Source organism: Anabrus simplex, chromosome 5 (genome assembly GCF_040414725.1).
Source record: "Anabrus simplex isolate iqAnaSimp1 chromosome 5, ASM4041472v1, whole genome shotgun sequence".
Taxonomy (NCBI): Eukaryota; Metazoa; Arthropoda; class Insecta; order Orthoptera; family Tettigoniidae; genus Anabrus; species Anabrus simplex.
Genome location: NC_090269.1, coordinates 95,743,778 through 95,763,378, shown reverse-complemented (window position 1 = coordinate 95,763,378; position 19,601 = coordinate 95,743,778). Strand labels below are relative to the sequence as shown.

The window sequence follows — 19,601 nt, the reverse complement described above, 5'->3', positions numbered from 1 at the left end:
ATTGTAGTTTAGGGGAAGGCACCTAAAATTCAATTTTCAAATACCTACTGAATGTTATTAGTCCTATCTAAAAGTACTACATAAGAAAAGTTATAGAGAATACAATTTTCGATCATTTATGTTTTATTCAGTTTTACCGCATCGACTATGATAAGAATGGTATTTCAGAGAGAAGAAAACCAAGTGTGAAGGCCTACAATATCGAAAGCGCATAACAATAAACAATAACATTACACTGACCATTATTTGTTGTGATGTTCTTTGTCTCTTATGCTGCCACTCAACTCCGATAGGTGGGATTAGGCCTACTACTGCATATGGAGTGTAACAGCCTGACTGAATATTGGAGGGAAATAGCTGGGGAGTTCGACAACTTCATTTTTTGTTTGTTTTGTTGCTAGTGGCTTTACGTCGTACCGACACAGATAGGTCTTACGGCGACGAAGGATAGGAAAGGCCTAGGGATGGGAAGGAAGCGGCCGTGGCCTTAATTAATGTACAGCCCCAGCATTTGACTGGTGTGAAAATGGGAAACCACGGAAAACATCTTCAGGGCTGCCGACAGTGGGATTCAAACCCACTATCTCCCGGATGCAAGCTCACAGCCGCGCGCCCCTAACCGCACGACCAACCGGCCCGGTAAAACTTTCTTCTTTGGCATGCCATTCCTCTGGTTCATCATAGTATCCCAGCTATTCGATCCTTTTTCTGACGCGCTGTTTTGAATGAGCAGTGTGCACACTTATCGCAGAGGCTCATTTAGTTGTAGTAGTAGTAGTAGTAGTAGTAGTATGACCTGGTCTAGAATTACAATTTAGGCATATTCCAAATTATAGCACCACAATTCACTAAATAACTCAAACGTCATCTCTGAAAAGAGCCGTTTCTAAAGAAAAGCTTCTTCCTCTTCACTTTTATTAAATTCTACATTCATTTTATTCCAAATTAGCAGTGAAGCGGGGGTTTCTCCTCTGGCTTGGAGGAAAAATTTGCCCCCAAGTCAGATAGGTTTTTCCGCCGCCAGTGTAGAGAACTGAGATTTTCTGACTCATCGGGTACTCCTAGGAAACAGACTAGTAAAAGGGCATAATTTTTGCCCTTGGACTCTCCACTATTCGACCCCCTCTCCACCGAAGAAAGATCAAAAGTGTTCACGGATCACGGCCGTCTGCGGTTTGGTCATTCCAGTTCTGGACCTTTGGACTGTTAGATCGACAGCGTAGTACTGTTCGTTAAAAGTGAGAAAATGAGTTTTTCATTTGATCGAGTATTTCATATGAAAGTCTTGCGTTTAATCGCGCCGTTCCTACTGATGTCATTGTAATGACCTATGTTCATTCCAGTTGGGAAAACCACTAAGACAGTATTTCTGAGGATGTAAAATGACAGGTGGAGAGTGAGTGTCTACCATTACAATGAAAATTCCCTAACCCAGTCTTCATATGAGAAAAGACGTTTGGTGACTTCCCCGTCGCGTTTCTAGGGTAACGTTAAGAGCTATGCAATTTAATACAATCTTGCCTACAATGTGTACACTACCTAACCTAGAATTCTGGATAAAATGTAGAATTCCGTACGGAAGCACGGGTACATCAGCTAGTTAGATTATACATATAGACATGTCAGTGAAATTCCATTAAGAAGCAAAGGGCAGTGAATTACATTAGAGGAATAATGCACATTCAATGATGAAATGAAATAATTGAACTAAACACTGGCTTTCTGTAACAGGTCCTTGTCTAGCATACACTGCCAGAACGAGTAAAAACGATTGCGAGGTAAAGCCAATAGCTATACCGATAGATTGTGACTGCGGGCAATAGGTCTAATATCTCAAGCACTGCACGAAATAGCTGAACACCACTGGGCGCAGTGCACAACTGGGTTGTCATCAGAAGGCAGGTGCGCGCTCTTTTATAAAGTAAAGTAAGTAAGTAAGTAAGTAAGTAAATAAATAAATAAATAAATAAATAAATAAATGGCGGAGAGGCCTGGTGTAGGTCTTTCGAGCTGACACCTCATAGGTGACCTGCACGTTTGTGAGGATGGGGCCCTAAAATCTAATGCTGAAGACGTCACAAACACCCAGTCCCCGAACCATAGAAATTAACTAATGGAAGTTAAAATCCTCCATCCGATCGGGAATAGAACCGGGACCCCTCGAACCAAAGGCTAGCATGCTAACCATTTAGCCCTGGAGCGAGAATGGGTTGATTCACACGTCTGAAAATTTGTGGCGGTCGGCGAGACCGCACTTTGTGGTTGAGTGATAGTTTAATTTTCTCGCCTAATTATAAAGGTTTGAAACAGCTAACCAGTAACTTAGATTTTTAATAAAGATGAAAGGCGTATTTTCAATTCTATATTTTTCCGGTACTCCCGCATGTTCTTATTTATGCCGGTACAGAGTATCGGCGTCCGCCTTATATTGCATTGGTTAGTGTGATTGGCTGTTACCCCCGGAGGCCCGAGTTCAATTCCCGGCTTTGCCACGAAATTTGAAACGTGGTACGAGGGCTGGAACGGGGTCCACTCAGCCTCGGGAGGTCAACTGAGTAGAGTTGGGTTCGATTCCCACCTCAGCCAACCTGGAAGTGGTTTTCCGTGATTTCCCACTTCTCCTCCAGGCAAATGCCGGGATGGTACCTACCTTAAGGCCACAGCAGCTTCCTTCCGTCTTCCTTATCCATCCCTTCCAAACTTTCCGTCCCACACAAGGCCCCTGTTCAGCAAAGCAGGAGAGGCAGCCTGGGCGAGGTACTGGTCCTCCTCCCCAGTTGTATCCACTAACCAAATTGCTCACTGCCCTCGAGGCGGTAGGGGTGAGTCCAAGGGAAAAACCAACCCTGGAGGGTAAACAGATAAAGAAAGAAAGAAAGAAAGAAAGAAAGAAAGAAAGAAAGAAAGAGTATCGGCCCACTACAGCACTAATGCTAAGTAGGGTCTACCAATTCATTAGAGTACAATCCAAATCTTATAATCTACATTAAACAGTTTTCAAAAATGAAGCAAAGTAGCCTCATTCTACGATATTTGAAAAGTCAACTAAATTTAACTTGTTAGCATCTATGCTCATATACTGTTATTAATTTCTGATGTTCTTGGCATAAGGGTATATCAGATAAGAACACACAACGCAAATGAGGAACTATTGAAATGACTTGTTCCCTGGAGTTGCACGGAAGTTTGTGAATCCAATCCGTCAGACAGCCGTCTGTCTGTCTATCTGTCCTTGCGACGTGAAGTTGAACCAAGTGTATAAATAACACAGAGAAGCGCCGGCGCCATCTTTCTACATTCGCATGAACTTCATCAGTTTCTTAAGCAAGGCATAAGTTGTAGAGCCAGTGTCAGTAGCAGTAAACTGAATCTTCGAGGAAAACCTGAAGTTTTCTGTGATTTAATAGGAGATGGGAAAACTCCACCGGAATTCATTTACAATCTTCAAGAAGACTGTTGTGTGTCCATCACTGACGAGTTAGTTTTTTTTGGTAAATATTGCTGAAGCAATAGCAATGAAGATGAATAGCAGTAGAAGGGACAGGGCATACCGCAACTACTGTATAATAATAATAATAATAATAATAATAATAATAATAATAATAATAATGCCTCGGCTATAGTAATCAATTACATTGATTTGACGCCGTCTATGCAGCCTGCACGTCACTTTCGAGGATAACTCGAACAAATTGCAGAGTAAACCGGACCTCTTCTGGGCAATCTATGGCTGAGTGAAAAAATAATAATTTTGTCGGGTTAACACCAATGTGTCACCAAGATCTTTTTAAATGCCTGCAGCGTACAACTTTTTCCGCCTATCTCTGCCGAGTTTGAACCCATGATCTTGGGATCCTGAGGCCGACACTCGATCACTGATCCACACAGCTACTAAACGGGGATGAGTGGCAGTAGAAGAGACAAAGAATATCTCAACAAAATATAATAGTTTTTGTTTAACAAGGGCCCATGAGCATTGCTCCGGATGTACTAGTCAGTCGGCGATATTAGGGCTTTCAACACCCCCACCCCGCACACACACCTTTTTTTTTCCCTAATTCTTCGAGACAGGTCCTTCTTGTCATTTCGAGTCATATTCACTATCTTTGTGATAAATACGGTGTAGTGACCACGCGGTTTTGCAGCTTATAAAACAATCACGTCAATCCCTACCATCATCTCCAATTCATTCGATACCATGAGGACTGAACAATACTTCCAAGTCTGTTCGCCGTTAAAATCATGAATATCTCCATTATTATAACTGGTGCGGTAAAACTGCATCAGATTATACGAGATCGGAAATTATATTCTATATCATTTTGTTAGAACTATTTTAGATAGAACTATATTTCCAGAGATACTGAACTGAACTTACTTTCGAATTTTATAAACTCAGTCCGGTCCGCCTCTGTGGTGTAGTGGTTAGCGTGATTAGCTGCCACCCCCAGAGGTCCGGATTCAATTCCCGGCTCTGCCACGAAATTTTTGAAAAGTGGTACGAGGGCTGGAACGGGGTCCACTCAGCCTCGGGAGGTCAAATGAGTAGAGGTGGGTTCGATTCCAATCTCAGCCATCCTGGAAGTGGTTTTCCGTGGTTTCCCACTTCTCCAGGCAAATGGCGGGATGGTACCTAACTTAAGACCACGGCCGCTTCCTTCCCTCGTCCTTGCCTGTCCCATCCAATCTTCCCATCCCTCCACAAGGCCCCTGTTCAACATAGCAGGTGAAGCCGCCTGGGCGAGTTACTGGTCATTCTCCCCAGTTGTATCCCCGACCCAAAAGTCTGAAGCTCCAGGACACTGCCCTTGAGGCGGTAAAGGTGGGATCCCTCGCTGAGTCGAGGGAAAAGCCGACCCTGGAGGGTAAACAGATTAAGAAGAAGATAAACTCAATCCGGCACAATATGAGGCAAAAATAAGTGTAGACAAAATTAAGAATTCCATTGCATGTTTTACTGACATTTGTATGAGGCGCCACTATTATAATTTATTTTAAATTGGGTAATTTTATTGATTTAAGATGGTCCGTTCCATGCAGGGAGTTGCTGAGTTTTCACCTAGTCATACATAAAGGGAAAGGAAAACATCTGAAATATGATGGCCATTTATAATTTGCTAGCACTGCCTTCGTAATTAGACAGATACGGGCCACTTCTCAGGTTTATTGCTGTCTCAGTCAACAGTAGGCGAGGCAGTGACATTATATTGCCTTAAAAGTATTTATATGACTGCTAAAGAAAAGTAATTAATACAGCAGTGAACTACAGTATAAACAATCAAGCCTAAGTTAATGCAGTTTAAGATCCGAAGAATACTTCAACATTAAACGTAGTCGCAAATATTGCCAGTTTCTTTGGTTCGCATATAATCATATCACTCTGGTACTATATGTACTGTAATACCAATTTATAAATTTCTCACTGCCTGAAAATATCTATAAATTAATCTTGAAACAAGAAGCATTTAGCTGTCATCCAGTTTTGTACTGGAAATTGCAGCACTTGACCAACTTGTGAAATGTGATCCGTACACCTACAGTACTTATATTAACTTAACGGTGATGGGGATAATTATAATACATTTGCTCATTAAATCATCTAACGTTAAATGATCAACATTCAATTAATTAACAGAAGTACGGAATTACATCAATAAACCTTTTAACTGTGAAGTAACGGTATCATAGGGTCATGGAGATTTTTTAGTTTCGTTTAGAAGCCACAAGTCAGCCAGTAAGCACGAAATACAGACTTCAGGATAGCAGCGGAAAGTAATGAGAACAACAAGAGAAGAGTTATGATACTGCTAGCAGAGTCAAGGGCACTGAAACAACACTTCTGCCTTTCCCACCTGTCCAGTTGTCGGCAAAGTCCATTGTTAGGGACTGATAACTGATAAGTATACATGTTCTGTAATTGTAAGGTCGATTGTCTCCGACTGCATTGCAGTATTCTGCCTGCTACCTGCATACAAATAACTCCCAAAATAACTCAAGGTTTAATATTCTTATAAGTTTGAATCTACACTCATATAAAGTGAGAGACCAACAAAATATAGGTAGGTCGTCGCCTAGGAAATGCATTTTGCATTAATAATATATTATTTGGCAATGCAGTAACAACATAAAATAATCGAAAACCTGAACTAGTACATATACTGACAAGCTATTAGAAATAATATCTTGGGGATTTACTTGCCTTTATTTTAAGAAAATGTGTATGAATATGAGTCAGAGTCAGTTTTCAGTCACAATTACCGAGTGACCGAATAATACGATACTATAATGGAAATAGGTGAAACTTATACATAACGTACCGTTAGAACGCTGAAATCTTTAATGTACCATATTCAGATCAATTTATTAAGGTCAGAATTGATACGATCGTCTGTTAAATCTGATAACGGACGAGTGTTTCAACAATAATATTGACTTAAGTGTACATTATAGTCATGACAGAAACATGAGCAGAAAACTATAATATTAAAGACTGATATTAGACTTCAGTCCAGCATATTATACAGACCATAACATTACCAAACCGGGATACTATAATGAATGAAATAGGTACCGTAGAGTTTCCCGTTATTCCTCGTCCAGAATGTCCCATCGATTTTTACAACCAAAATACTCTAACATGTATAAATAGAGATAAAAATGGAGCAGATTACTCACAACTTGTCCTGATGTATCCGTCATATTCCAATAGTCTCTGATTTATATCAAAATTAACCAACTTCACACTTGGACTTGAACCACAGCTGCAAATTGATAACGTTAGGCTGTCGCCATATTAACCAGCAGCGCAACCTCTAAGCGGTTTAACGAACTACGTGTGCGTAGGTTAGACAACCGCAGCACTGTATCTTCCGCACATCACTCTTGTAGTAATACAATACTGTCAACAGGTGGCACAATCATCACACAGTCGTTTTGAAGAAAATATAACCGAATATTTTAATATGTAGTATTTATAAACATAATAATTGTACATATTTAATAAAATACATACTTATTATTATGTAATTAACGTAATCTGCAACGTATAGAAATATTGCAAAATGTCAAATATATAGCATAATAGAATACACTACCATCAATGACCGAGCTGTAGGTATTGTGTGTGATGGCTGCCTTCATTGAAGAGGTAGTGTGACAGAAACTTTGAAGAATGTTTTCTTGGCCCTAATTATCTTTGCAACCATTGCACATTGGGATATTTTCGTCTCAGAATCGATGTATATTTTTGTAAGTACCAGATATTCATATTACCCATTATTTCTGTACGATAAAGGACCGCACCCTCGCAACTCTAAATCAAATGCTGAAATCATATATCTTAATATTGTTTTTGTTAATTTTCTTCGGATTAGCAGATTGTCTTTAATATAGTTTGAATAACTGACGACCTGGTAAGACAGTTATACATGATATATCCGTCTTACGAGTTACTGTAGGTTGGCACTAATCGTTATTACACATGGGGTTAATCCGTTGTGCAGGGGGTCGTTCAATACTGGTTAAATGAAAATGAGAATCACCTCATTGATTAAAACAGCATTATAAAGTACCCTTCGGAGTACTATAAAGATGAGATTTTTCTAATATTCTCAAGAGGATGACGTTAGTTATTTATGCAGGAAAATAACCTTTACTTCACCTTAGGTCTTACGATTATCCCAGTTTGTACGTATAAGACGGTTGTGGGTTCTAGAATAAACTTGTTATATATTTCTGAGGATTGATGTAAATGTTGGCACCAGTATATCTCGCAAAATATAGTTCTTACGTGCACTGCTGTACATTTTTTATTTGATACACACACGTAATTGGTTGAAGAAGGAAATGCAGTACTGGAATAATTTATTTCCTCTAATAAATTATTTCTCCGTACGATTTTCTTTTAATTCCGGTAGCCGGTGTAACCCTATTTATATCCATTTGTATAGGTTAACTCTAGTTTTAAAAATTCTGAGTGATGCATTTACAGTGGGCTTAATATTTATTATTGGTGTGCTGTTTATTGCGTGTGTATGAGTTGAGCCTTAAAAACAAATGTTTAAGATTCATTTCTAATGTAATTAATGCAAGTTTACACATCCTGTGTATGACTCTTAAAGGCTTAAACACTCTTTACTCCAAAATCACATCCTAGAGGCCTAGGTTTTTAGGAACAACGGTCTGTTTGTAGATGTCGTTAGTTTAGTGATATACCGGTAAGTTTTTCTTCCGATATCGAATAATTTTAGTTAATCATTCATCAGTAAATCATAAAGAATTCGTAAATAAATTTTGTCTCAGTTTTATTTCTGTAGAACTAGTTTACTGAGTTTTGACATTTTAGGATTGAAATTGCTTCTATATATGATCATCGAATGTACTTTGCGATCGTGATAGGTACTAAACTCCGTACGGAAAGATTACATCATAATTAGCACGGTTTTCTTATGAGAGAGAATTTGGTTAAGGGCTCAATTTGTTATCTTCTTGACAGAACTTGGGCCGTCCGCAAGGGTTGTTTACATCTAGTTACTGTACTCCTCCAGAGATGGCAGGAGTAGGCTTATTGAGATTCGACATGCCAGGGGTCGTGGGCATTAGTCGACTGATTTGTTCCTCTGATGATAGATGAGATTGTCCGCATGTTTTCCAATGAAATTTGAGTTATTAATTTGTTTACGAAGATTCTTGATATCCTTTGTTTCCTCAGAACCGTTCCTTCTATATATATTTCTTCAGATATGAAAATAGGAGAGATGACTAACCATTGTTTTGCATTGTGCTGCCCTCCGTACGTTGTTGTTTCGAATCCGACAACACATTGAAAGCATGGTGAGGCCAAATTCTGAATTTATTTGGTTACAGACTTTGAAAGTAAATGAGTAGAATATGAATAATATAATTTCGGTGTGCACAGCTGTAGTAATAGGGGAAAGAAGTGAAACTACCGCGCAAGTGATACCCAGGTAGTGGGAAACAGATGTGTTCTGGGCATACTCGGGTGATAACAATGTTACCCAAGTACCCGTTCACTCAGAAGCCGATTCTCGTATTACCTCGATACTCGTTCTTTACAATTTTGCACTCTACAGTCATTTTGATAAAAAAAATGAAATGGCGTATGGCTTTTAGTGCCGGGAGTGTCCGAGGACATGTTCGGCTTTCCAAGTGCAGATCTTTTCATTTGACGCCATAGGCGACCTGCGTGTCGTGATGAGGATGAAAGGATGATGAAGGCGACACATACACCCAGCCCTCGAGCCGGCAAAATTAACCAATGATGGTTAAAATTCACGACCCTACCGGGAATCGAACCCGGGACTCCTGTGACCAAAGGCCAGCACGCTAACCATTTAGCCATGGAGCCGGACAGTCATTTTGATAATGAGGGCTGAGTAGCTCAGACAGTAGAGTGCTGGCCTTCTGGCTCCAAATAGACAGGTTCGATCACGGCTTAGTACGGTAGTATGGAAGGTGGTCAAATAGATTTACCAGCACGTAAAAAAACTCTTGCAGGGCAAAATTCCGACACCTCAGCGTCTCCGAAAACCATGAAACTAGTTATTTGGACGTAAAACCAATTATCTTGAAGGGAAATTCCACAGCCTGTTTCAACCGCATCAGGAATGGAATGAATGAAGCCCCCATCTAACGGCGAGGATAGGAACTGTGCCGGCTGCCGAAGCTTGTCGCGCTCCCCTGGGGCAATGACTGACTATGAAATGAAATGATATTGGAGAGTTTTGCGGGAATGAAAGATGCCAGGGAAAATCGGAGTACCCGGAGAAAAACTTGTCCCGCCTACGCTTTGCCCAGCATAACTGTCACATTTGAACCACGGAACCTAGCGATGAGAAGCCGGCGCGCTGCCGCCTTAGCCACGGAGGGTCGACATAATTGAATAATAATAATAATAATAATAATAATAATAATAATAATAATAATAATAATAATAATAATAATAATAATAATAATAATAATCCACAGTCTGTTTCCAGTCATTTGGCCGGGTCAGGAATGTAATGAATGAAGCCCTCATCTAGCGGCGAGGATAGGAATTGTGCCGGCTGCCGAAGCCTGTCGTTCTCCTCTGGGGCAATGATTAATGACTGTCGGATGAAATGATATTGGAGAATGTTGCTGGAATGAAAGATAACAGGTAAAACCGGAGTACCCAGAGAAAAATCTGTCCCGCCTTCGCTTTGTCCAGCACAAATCTCACATGGAGTGACCGGGATTTGAACCCCGGAACCCAGCGGTGAGAGGCCGTCGCGCTGCCGCCTGAGCCACGGAGGCTTACGATGATAATAATAATAATATACATGCATATTTAACTCCCCAGACTCCGTCAAACAACGAGTGGTTTACGTCGTGATTTTTTTCGTTGCGAATTAACGTCAGAATTCATGGAAAGGACAGCAAGACTGTTGACTCGATCTTGTGGCATAGACGATCGTAAATAATTCTTGAGAATTTTGAGGACTGAGAAAAGGTGTTTGACCGAACAATTGGTTGCAGCAGTTAACAAGAATATTCATAATGCAGTTTATAAATTAGGAAACAGGTCTTGAATGTTGTTTTCAAACAACACAGTATCTGATGTACTTAGGGAGAAGCTTGTCTTTGCTTTGAAAATAATCATCACATAACATAAGTCGTATTTGTAATGCTCTTGCGGTGTTGTAGCACAATTTGTGAATTTGGTATTGTCTTGTCCATGTAGATTATTTAGGATCTCAAATTTACTGTAAAACTTTTCCAATTACTTTTCCTTTTCTCCAATTCAGAGATCAATATGTCTATAATAACCAGAAATATATTCACCCAAAAATCTTCCTCTCCTTTAAATGTTGCGTCATACTCGGCTGTTTCGTCCGCTTTTAGTTTTCTTCTGCTTCTTAATGATGATAATGCAGGTCAGTTATTTCGGACTTTTCATACCATCTCAGAAAGTAACAAGAGTAAAGTTTGTTTTAAAATAAAATCACATTTTATGTAATGGTTGTCATCATCATCATCATCATCATCATCTGTTTACCCTCCAGGTTCGGTTGTTCCCTCGGACTTAGCGAGGGATCCCACCTCTACCGCCTCAAGGGCAGTGTCCTGGAGCTTCAGACTCTTGGTCGGGGGATACAACTGGGGAGTATGACCAGTACCTCGCCCAGGCGGCCTCACCTGCTATGCTGAACAGGGGCCTTGTGGAGGGATGGGAAGATTGGAAGGGATAGGCAAGGAAGAGGGAAGGAAGCGGCCGTGGCCTTAAGTTAGGTACCATCCCGGCATTCGCCTGGAAGAGAAGTGGGAAACCACGGAAAACTACTTCCAGGATGGCTGAGGTGGGAATCGAACCCACCTCTACTCAGTTGACCTCCCGAGGCTGAGTGGACCCCGTTCCAGCCCTCGTACCACTTTTCAAATTTCGTGGCAGAGCCGGGAATCGAACCCGGGCCTCCGGGGGTGGCAGCTAATCACGCTAACCACTACACCACGGAGGCGGCTTGTAATGGTTGTGACACATAATATATGACATATGAATACCATTATCAAATAGTTCGTTTTCTATTTTACTTCTGCACACCCACGAATTTGAAACAGAGTTTCCTTACAGGAAATAGGTATTGCCCTCCCCCAGCACATAAATGAGAGGTAATAATTATTTTTATAGCCTATTTTTTAAATTTTGAGATAAAGTTCTTTTATTCAAAACAAATTTTGTTTAGGCCTATGCGTAATATGTAAACCTGAGGACCACACATTATATCTTGTTATTAACAAAATCAAAGTAATATCGGGCGAGTTGGCCGTGCGATTAGGGGCGCGCGGCTGTGAGCTTGCATCCGGGAGATAGTGGGTTCGAATCCCACTGTCGGCAGCCCTGAAGATGGTTTTCCGTGGTTTCCCATTTTCACACCAGGCAAATGCTGGGGCTATACCTTAATTTAGGTCACGGCCGCTTCCTTCCATCTCCTAGGCCTTTCCTGTCTCATCGTCGCCATAAGACCTATCTGTGTCGGTGCGACGTAAAGCCACTAGGAAAAAAAATTAAAGTACAACAGGCCAATACTTAAACATTACAACCAGTGGACGAATCTGTCAAAAAGTTGACTGTTTCTAAACAGAGTGTAAACAATCCAAGTTATTTTTGCAAAAAACATACATATATTTTAAAATAATAATTGTAAGATAACATGCGGCCGTCAGTTTAGACTTTTGGAAAAGATCGCGCTCTATGCAAGTAACATTCTCTGGGCACAGAGAAGTACTTTCAGCAACAAGTAGGTGGAGGAGCAGGGAAGCTATTTCCCGGTGGTGTGTGTGTGTGTGGGGGGGGGTGGGGTAAACAAACCCAGAACTGGATTGCTGTGATGATCGCCAACCTTCTTAGAGGGGACGGCACATGAAGGAGATCATAATAGCCTATGAAAATTGGCATTCCCAAGAATGTCAGTTCGGTAATACAAAACTGGAGCAGAGGATTTAATCTCATAGGAATGTACGATACTAAGTGAAATTGAAACAAGCTGGAGCAAAGGTAATGCAGTGAGCTCACTTGCGATAACGGTATTCTTCAAGAAAGGAGTCAGCTCTTGAACGAAACTGTAGGTCTGCTTTCAGACCGACTTAAGTGTACGAGGGTGAAAGCTGGGTGGACTTACGATATCTTGTTCAGTAACAGACATTAAAATAGGGAGACTGATTACTGGCACAAACACGTAGGACCGATGGCACGAGAGTAAACATATGTGGTATTCAAATATGTAAAAAATAGATTTCACCAACGTAAAATTTAATAATTAGCTCTTAATTATCAATAAGGATAGAAATTTTAGAGGTTAAGTAAATTAATTTTAGTGATTTTTAGAAATACATGTAAAAATGATTTTATAAAGCTGTTGTATAATATGGTTTGGCATAATAGCAGGCTTCATAGCCTGAGCCCCGCCATATAAGAAAGGCAATAAACTAAACTAAACTAAACTAAACTAAACTACTACTAGTAATAATAATAATGATATTAGCTTTACGTCCCACTAACTACTTTTTTCGTTTTCGGAGACACCGAGGTGCCGGAATTTTGTCCAGAAGGAGTTATTGTTCGTTCCAGTAAATATACTGACACGAGGTGGACGTATTTGAGCACCTTCAAATACTACTGGACTGAGCCAGGATCGAACCTGCCAAGTTGAGGTCAGAAGGCCAGCTCCTCAACTGTCTGAGCCAATCAGCCCGGCGATGGCTTAATATCACTCACGGTGAAGAGATAAAGGTTGTTAGGAATACATATGATGGATGAAGCTGTAGATATGAACTAGCAAAGGACGATGTTTTCAATAATTTAAAGATAAGATGTGCGGAACTAAACGACGCCAGAGAGCTAGTTGAAATAGAAGAGAGTGCAGGTGCATAGTTAATTCACAAAGACTTGCAGTCTGAAAACTGAAGGGTATAGCAATTTATAATGAAGATGTGTGTGATGTTATTGTTAGACCAGTGAAATTAATACGAGATTAGGCCATGGAAACAGTGTTTACTTTCTTGTTGCTTCTCATTATTATTAGTTCATTGATTTGATGAATAGGATAAGGAGATTGTTATCGAGCATTTTCCTTCAGGCTTAATAAGCTAATGAATCGAAAATTGCTGTAGGGAGGTCGAGCAGAGAAAAGTAAAGAGTCAGGTTTATTTTAGTCACCTTAGTTCAGGCGATGAGAAAAAACAACCGAGCAACCATCCTTTCTTAACACTGACCTTCTGAAAAATGAAGGTATCGGCAAAAGAAAGAGAAGTGCCACGAAGGGCATGAAAATGAAGGCGTTGCGAACTTAATACCGCCGGGTTCTGAAGAGAACAAGAATTGATCAAGGGAGATCGGACAGGAGAATTAAAATGAGGAGTCCGGCGCAAGTGGCAACAATGCCAAACTCAGCTAGGGGACCATGGTCACCCACTCATGTTCCCAAGTTGAGATGCCTTGGAGAGTCACCGCCTTTTAGTCGCCTCTTACTACCGATGACTGCCTTTTTTTTGTCCCTATAAACGCAATTAAAATCTTGAGATTGAGTTCCGTCCTTGACTCTTCGAAGTTTAAGTGGAGATTTGTTATCTGTACATCAGACGGTGTGTACAACACGTACCTTGATTTGGGTTATATAATGAAAAGATCAAATACTCTTTATTAAGAAAACTTGTCTGTCTCTTCAGAATTCATCGTAATATGTCAATAACCAGTTGTAATGTCTGGATGATTACAGACTATGAAACTCATGTCAAATCCGTGCTGACGATTGAACTTCTTAAAAAATTGTACAAAACTATTTTAATCCACCTAGTCATTATTATATATTTTACGTCCAATTAAGACGAAACTTCACACATAAACGGACATGTTTCGACCCGGCAATGGGTCCTCAGTAAGACCTGTATAATGAATCAAAAACATAGGAACACACAAAATGAAATGTTACCGTAGTTAAAAAGTAAAAAAAAAAAAAGCATGATGAAAGTTAAAAAACTGTGAAATGTTTATCGTTAAACCAGTCTTGAGCTGGAGGTCTTTATGTTTCGACGTTTTTGTTGTCATTTGGTGTGGTTCAGCTGGTATTTATATACTGTTGGCTTAGTTGTTGTGTTCCCACATGGGGCGATATACATAACCATTGTTGAACCTCGAGAGCTGGACTCCGTAGCCAGAGAACACGGGTGATTCAAGCGGGTTACGTAACACTAAAAATCAGACGGTTCAACTTCAGTAATGCTTATGTACACTGACTTAGCAAATGTCATGGGATAGTCACCTAATAGTGTGTGGGGCCGCCTCTGGCCCTGCGAACTGCAGTGAGACGCCGTGGAAGTGAGTCGACAAGTCCCTAGTAGTCCTCTGGACGCAGCTGACACCAAATCGTTTGCAGAGCGGCCGCCAATGCTGGTCTGTTGGTGGGTGCAGGATGCATGGCACGGAGCCTGCTTTCCAGGACATGGCAGTCATTGGACCTCCGCTGCATGTTCCTGGAACCATTCCCGGGCGACGTGGGAGCGATGTGGAGGCGCGTTATAATCTTGAAACACAGCAGAACCATCTGGGCGCTGGAAGGCCAAAAATGGGTGGAGATGGTCTCCGAGCAGCTCAACATACCGCATGCCATTCAAAGTCTCTTCCAGAACAACTAGGGGCCCCATTCCATACCAGGAAAATGCACCTCAGACCATAACAGAGACACCAGCGCCCTGGACCACACCTTCGAGGCAGGCGGGATCCATCGCTTCATGTGGTCTGTGCCATACACGGTGCCTCCTATCGGCATAGTGCAGTAGAAATCGTGATTCGTCTGACCATATCGCATTACGCCATTGTTCCAGTGTCCATCCCTGGTGACTGGCGGCAAATGCGCGTCGTTGTGCCCGATGACGTTGGGTTAACAGTGGCACCCGTGTGCGGCGCCGCACAGTGGGTAATTTCTAGCATCTACCCGGCCAAAAATAACATTTTCAACCCTTGTCTTTGGTGTGCATTTTCTGTGAGTCGTGTTTATATGACTCTTGGGTACAGTAATTAAATATTGAAAAGTCGCGCTGTCTGATTGTCTAATCTCAGCGAAGGCCCAAAGTGGCTCTCCTCCGTTAGGGCATCACATTCTGGCGAGACGAGCGTGCAGTTATTATTATGTGAAGGCTCAGTAAAGACGTCAGAAAAAATATTTCTTTAGCTTGCAATGTTATTATATTTGATGAAGGTATGTATTTTATATAGTATGTAGCATTTTCTGAAAATTACTAAATTGTTGTCCGGAATATGCACTTAAAATTCAGATACACGGTGTCCAAGCGGTATCTAATTATACAAATTTGAACTGACTTTCAAAATGGATTGCCTGTGATTTCCGCAATGAAAGTCTTTTGGATGAGTTATCTATACTTTAATGGATAGAAAACTGTGACTTTTTGCTGCGACCAAGCGTGACCATGAGAGTAACTATTTTTTTTTCAGAAGCCATGTACTCTTTTACCCGGGGGGTCTGTTTCCGAGCTGTTGAGGAACAGCAGGGAATATAAGCGGAACGATGACATTGCGAATGTTGTAATTGAACATTTAGGCTTTGGGGATTGTTTCATTGATATATCCAAGTCAATAAGGAAATCTGTCAGTATTTTGTGTGCTAAAATTCGATCACGCTGGACAAACTATAGTAGAAAAAGGGATAAATTGCTGAAGTACAATAAAAGTTGGTTCGAGCAGAGAATGGGCCTTGCAAAAGGACGTGCATCACAACGATGTCAGGATGAGCCTGCCAGTACTGTAGCTCATTCCATGTTAAGAAAACAGTATTGTTCTTATGACAACAGCGTTGCCATACCGAAAGGATCCGCTCAACGCCATCACTGGAAAACGGCGGCACATAAATTTGTGAAATTCAGTATGTAAGTTCAAGACAAAAGGCTGAAGAAACTAAGCTACAAATTACTTTTATGAACTAAAGGGGACGTGGGGTTTACAGGGGCCACTTTTGGTTTGTACAGAATCAGAGGTTAACTACGGCACATAAGAAACTTCAGCACTGAAATATAAGACAAATTGCGAGAGAAAATAAACAAATAATTTTATAGGTTTGAGGGGCGGGAGATGTATTTTAATTGCATTAAATATGTTTATCCAGACAATAAAAGCTAGAAAACAGACGCAATAAATAAATACTGCAGATGACTACAAAAGATCACAGTATTTATGTTAAAGAAACCAATCACACACGCAGGCTTATCCATAACTCTCACTCAACATAATACCTATAATCGCCAGACTGAGAGTCGCCAGATTGAGACATAATTTATTGTATTTTTGAACGAAATTGTTCGTGTATTCTTTGTCTTTGGCAGCCTCCAAGTGGAGGAAGATTTTGAAAATAAAAAAATACGCACTGATTTAATGCCTAAAATACACAAAATAAATACTCTAGATGACTTCACTACAGAAGTTCAGGGAGAGAACGCGTCTATTGGTTAACATGAGAGTTATAAATTTTATAAACCATCTACGTGCCATCGTAGAAACTCTTTCGTGCGGGTATACCATTGATAAAGTGACATTTAGCATGTACGCAAAGGAAACTATACAATTGTACATACAGGAATACAAATCGTACTACATGCCTGTAACTTTGCACAAACTCTTGGTTCATGGAGAGGAGGTCATTAGCCACCGTGTTATACCTATTGGACAACTCTACGAGGAAACCCAAGAGACCAGGAATAAAGAAAATAGGAAACCTTCCAGAAAGACACAAATACTGACCTTTCCCATAGGCTGCTTATATATCGGACCCTTATATTACCAGCTTAGGGAAATCAAGGAGTAGGAAGTTGATTCCGCTTTCACGAGAATTGCTCAACTTACTGTAACTTACTGTCTGAGCCTCGTGTATCTGGTTCTGCCGAAGGAGATAATAACAGTGACGATAGCGATTCTGATGTAAATGCATCTAATGAATAAATTGTTTGGCAAGTACATGTATTCCTGTATCTGTTTTTAAACATTATAAACTATTAACTATTATAAACTATTAACATCTATTTAATTTCTTATAGCTATAACGAAAAATGATGAAAATTACAAATATTACTAATTTTATTCCTGGCGTAGTAATTTGTTCTTTATACTTGATTGACCACACACTTAATTATCTCCAATAATAGCAGTTGTATACTAAGTTTTATGTAAATCGGTCCATTAGTTTCCGAGGTACGATTTTTGACCGGCTAGATTCCTGAAATTACGCCTGTGCGCCGGCTCTCATACCCCATAGAACCCATGTTCCTAAGAATTGACCGCCGGGAGACGTGTCCAGCACGGCCTGTGTTGAATTGAGCCGTGATTTGTTGCACGGTTGCCTGTCTGTCACTATTGACAATCCGTCTCAGATGTCGCCGGTCACGGTCATCGAGGGTGGCTGGACGGCCGGTCGTTCGTCTGTTGTGGACGGTGACACCCGCATTCAACTATTCACGATATACCCTAGACACGGTTGATCGTGTGAACCCGAATTCCCGCACCACTTCCGAAACCGCACTTCCCATCCGTCGGGCACCGACCACCATACCCCGTTCGAACGGTGTCAGCTGACGACGTTCTATGTTACACCTGTCACATGCACAGCTACTGCTCACAAGGTCTCCTAAACAACTGCCGCTGGCACAGGGGGTGTGTGGTGTGCAGACAACACACCTGCGCATCAGTGCTCCGCTATCCCATGACATTTGCTCAGTCAGTGTATATCAGCCCATGTCGGAACACAACAACTAAGCCAACAGCATACAGACACCAACTGAACCACACCAAAGGACAACAAAAACATTGAAACAGAAAGACCTCCAGCTCAAGACTGTTTTAACGATCAACATTTCACAGTTTTTTTTAAACTTTCATCATGCTTTTTAAAAATCTTTTTAACTAACATTTCATTTTGTGTGTTCCTTACAATTTTGTAAGATGTCTGGATGATACTAACTTTGTCAGTTTGCATTCGGGAGATACCGGTAGTGGGGTCGAACCCCATTGTCGGCAGCCCTGAAGATGTTTTTGGTGGTTTCCCATTTTCACACCAGGCAAATGCTAGGGCTATAATTTAATTAAGGGCACAGTCGCTTCCTTCCCAGTCCTAGTCATATCCTATGCCATCGTCGCTAAAATGCAGTGTGTCGGTGTTACATAAAACATATTGTAAAATAGATATACTAACTTTCTGTGATGCGTTACATAAATATGCGATGTTTGTGCTATATAAAATACTACATAACGACACGCTCTAGATATAGTTAATAACGATTAAATATCAGGCTACAGTATTTAAATGTAATATCTACGTGCATTTGCTTGTGATTACGCGTATCGGGTTTCGTCTTGCAACGCACTTGTTATTTTATGTTTGTAAGAATATGGTTTGCCGGTTGTGTAATTCAGACGGTAGAGTGCTGGCCTCCTGAGCTCATATTGGCGAGTTCAGTGCCGGTTCGCCCGCTTGGTGACTGTGGTCGTTAACACGTCAAGTCTTGTTACCGTGGTTAGCCGGTTCGAGTCTCGTTGATCGAAAAAAATATTCACCATCAGAATGTTGGCCGGCAGGCCAGGAGAGATGGTGGTGTACAATTTCTAATCACTAGATTGCGTGCCAAAGGCCTGGATTCAATTCCAAACCTCTCTTCGTTGTTCTACATGGAGTGAGGGCATATGACACTGTTGATAGCGATTCGTCCATCGGATGGGGACATAAAGCTTTGAACAGACCCCTTGGTGTTATTCGACAGGAGTAGGCTACGTGCCGACACCGGATTTCACACTCTGCCTATCCCATTACCATCATCCCACATCCAGACGGGCAGGTTTCCCACGGGCTTCAAATAGACCTGCACCAGACGAGCCGAACATGTCCTCGGGCCCTCCCGGCACTAAAGAAAAAAGAAAAAGGAATAGATACGTTGAGTAAGCCGGATCGATCTGGTGGTATTTGAAAGTGGTAAAATACGCCAGCCTCTTTCCCGTAGATTTATTGGCACGTACAAGAACTCCTGTAGCACAGAAAATTCTGGCACCTCGGTGGGTCTAAAAGCCG

At 41.1% G+C, this 19,601-nt stretch overlaps 2 protein-coding genes across 6 annotated transcripts in view; one reads left to right on the top strand and one right to left on the bottom strand.

The window, feature by feature from the left end:
• Pdk1 (Phosphoinositide-dependent kinase 1) overlaps positions 1-6,794 on the bottom strand; it is a 411,719-nt gene extending 404,925 nt beyond the window's left edge. Inside the window, exon 1 of the mRNA XM_067147018.1 lies at positions 6,676-6,794. Within this exon, the coding sequence (XP_067003119.1) occupies positions 6,676-6,699 (24 nt within the window). The 5' untranslated portion in view covers positions 6,700-6,794. The remainder of the gene's footprint in view (positions 1-6,675) is intronic.
• Positions 6,795-7,121: 327 nt separating this feature from the next.
• Positions 7,122-19,601, top strand: part of Mrtf (Myocardin-related transcription factor) — an 814,655-nt gene continuing 802,175 nt past the window's right edge. For all 5 annotated transcript variants that reach the window (XM_067147011.2, XM_068227571.1, XM_067147015.2 and 2 more), the window contains exon 1: positions 7,122-7,248. The gene's annotated coding sequence lies outside the window, so the exon portion shown is untranslated. The remainder of the gene's footprint in view (positions 7,249-19,601) is intronic.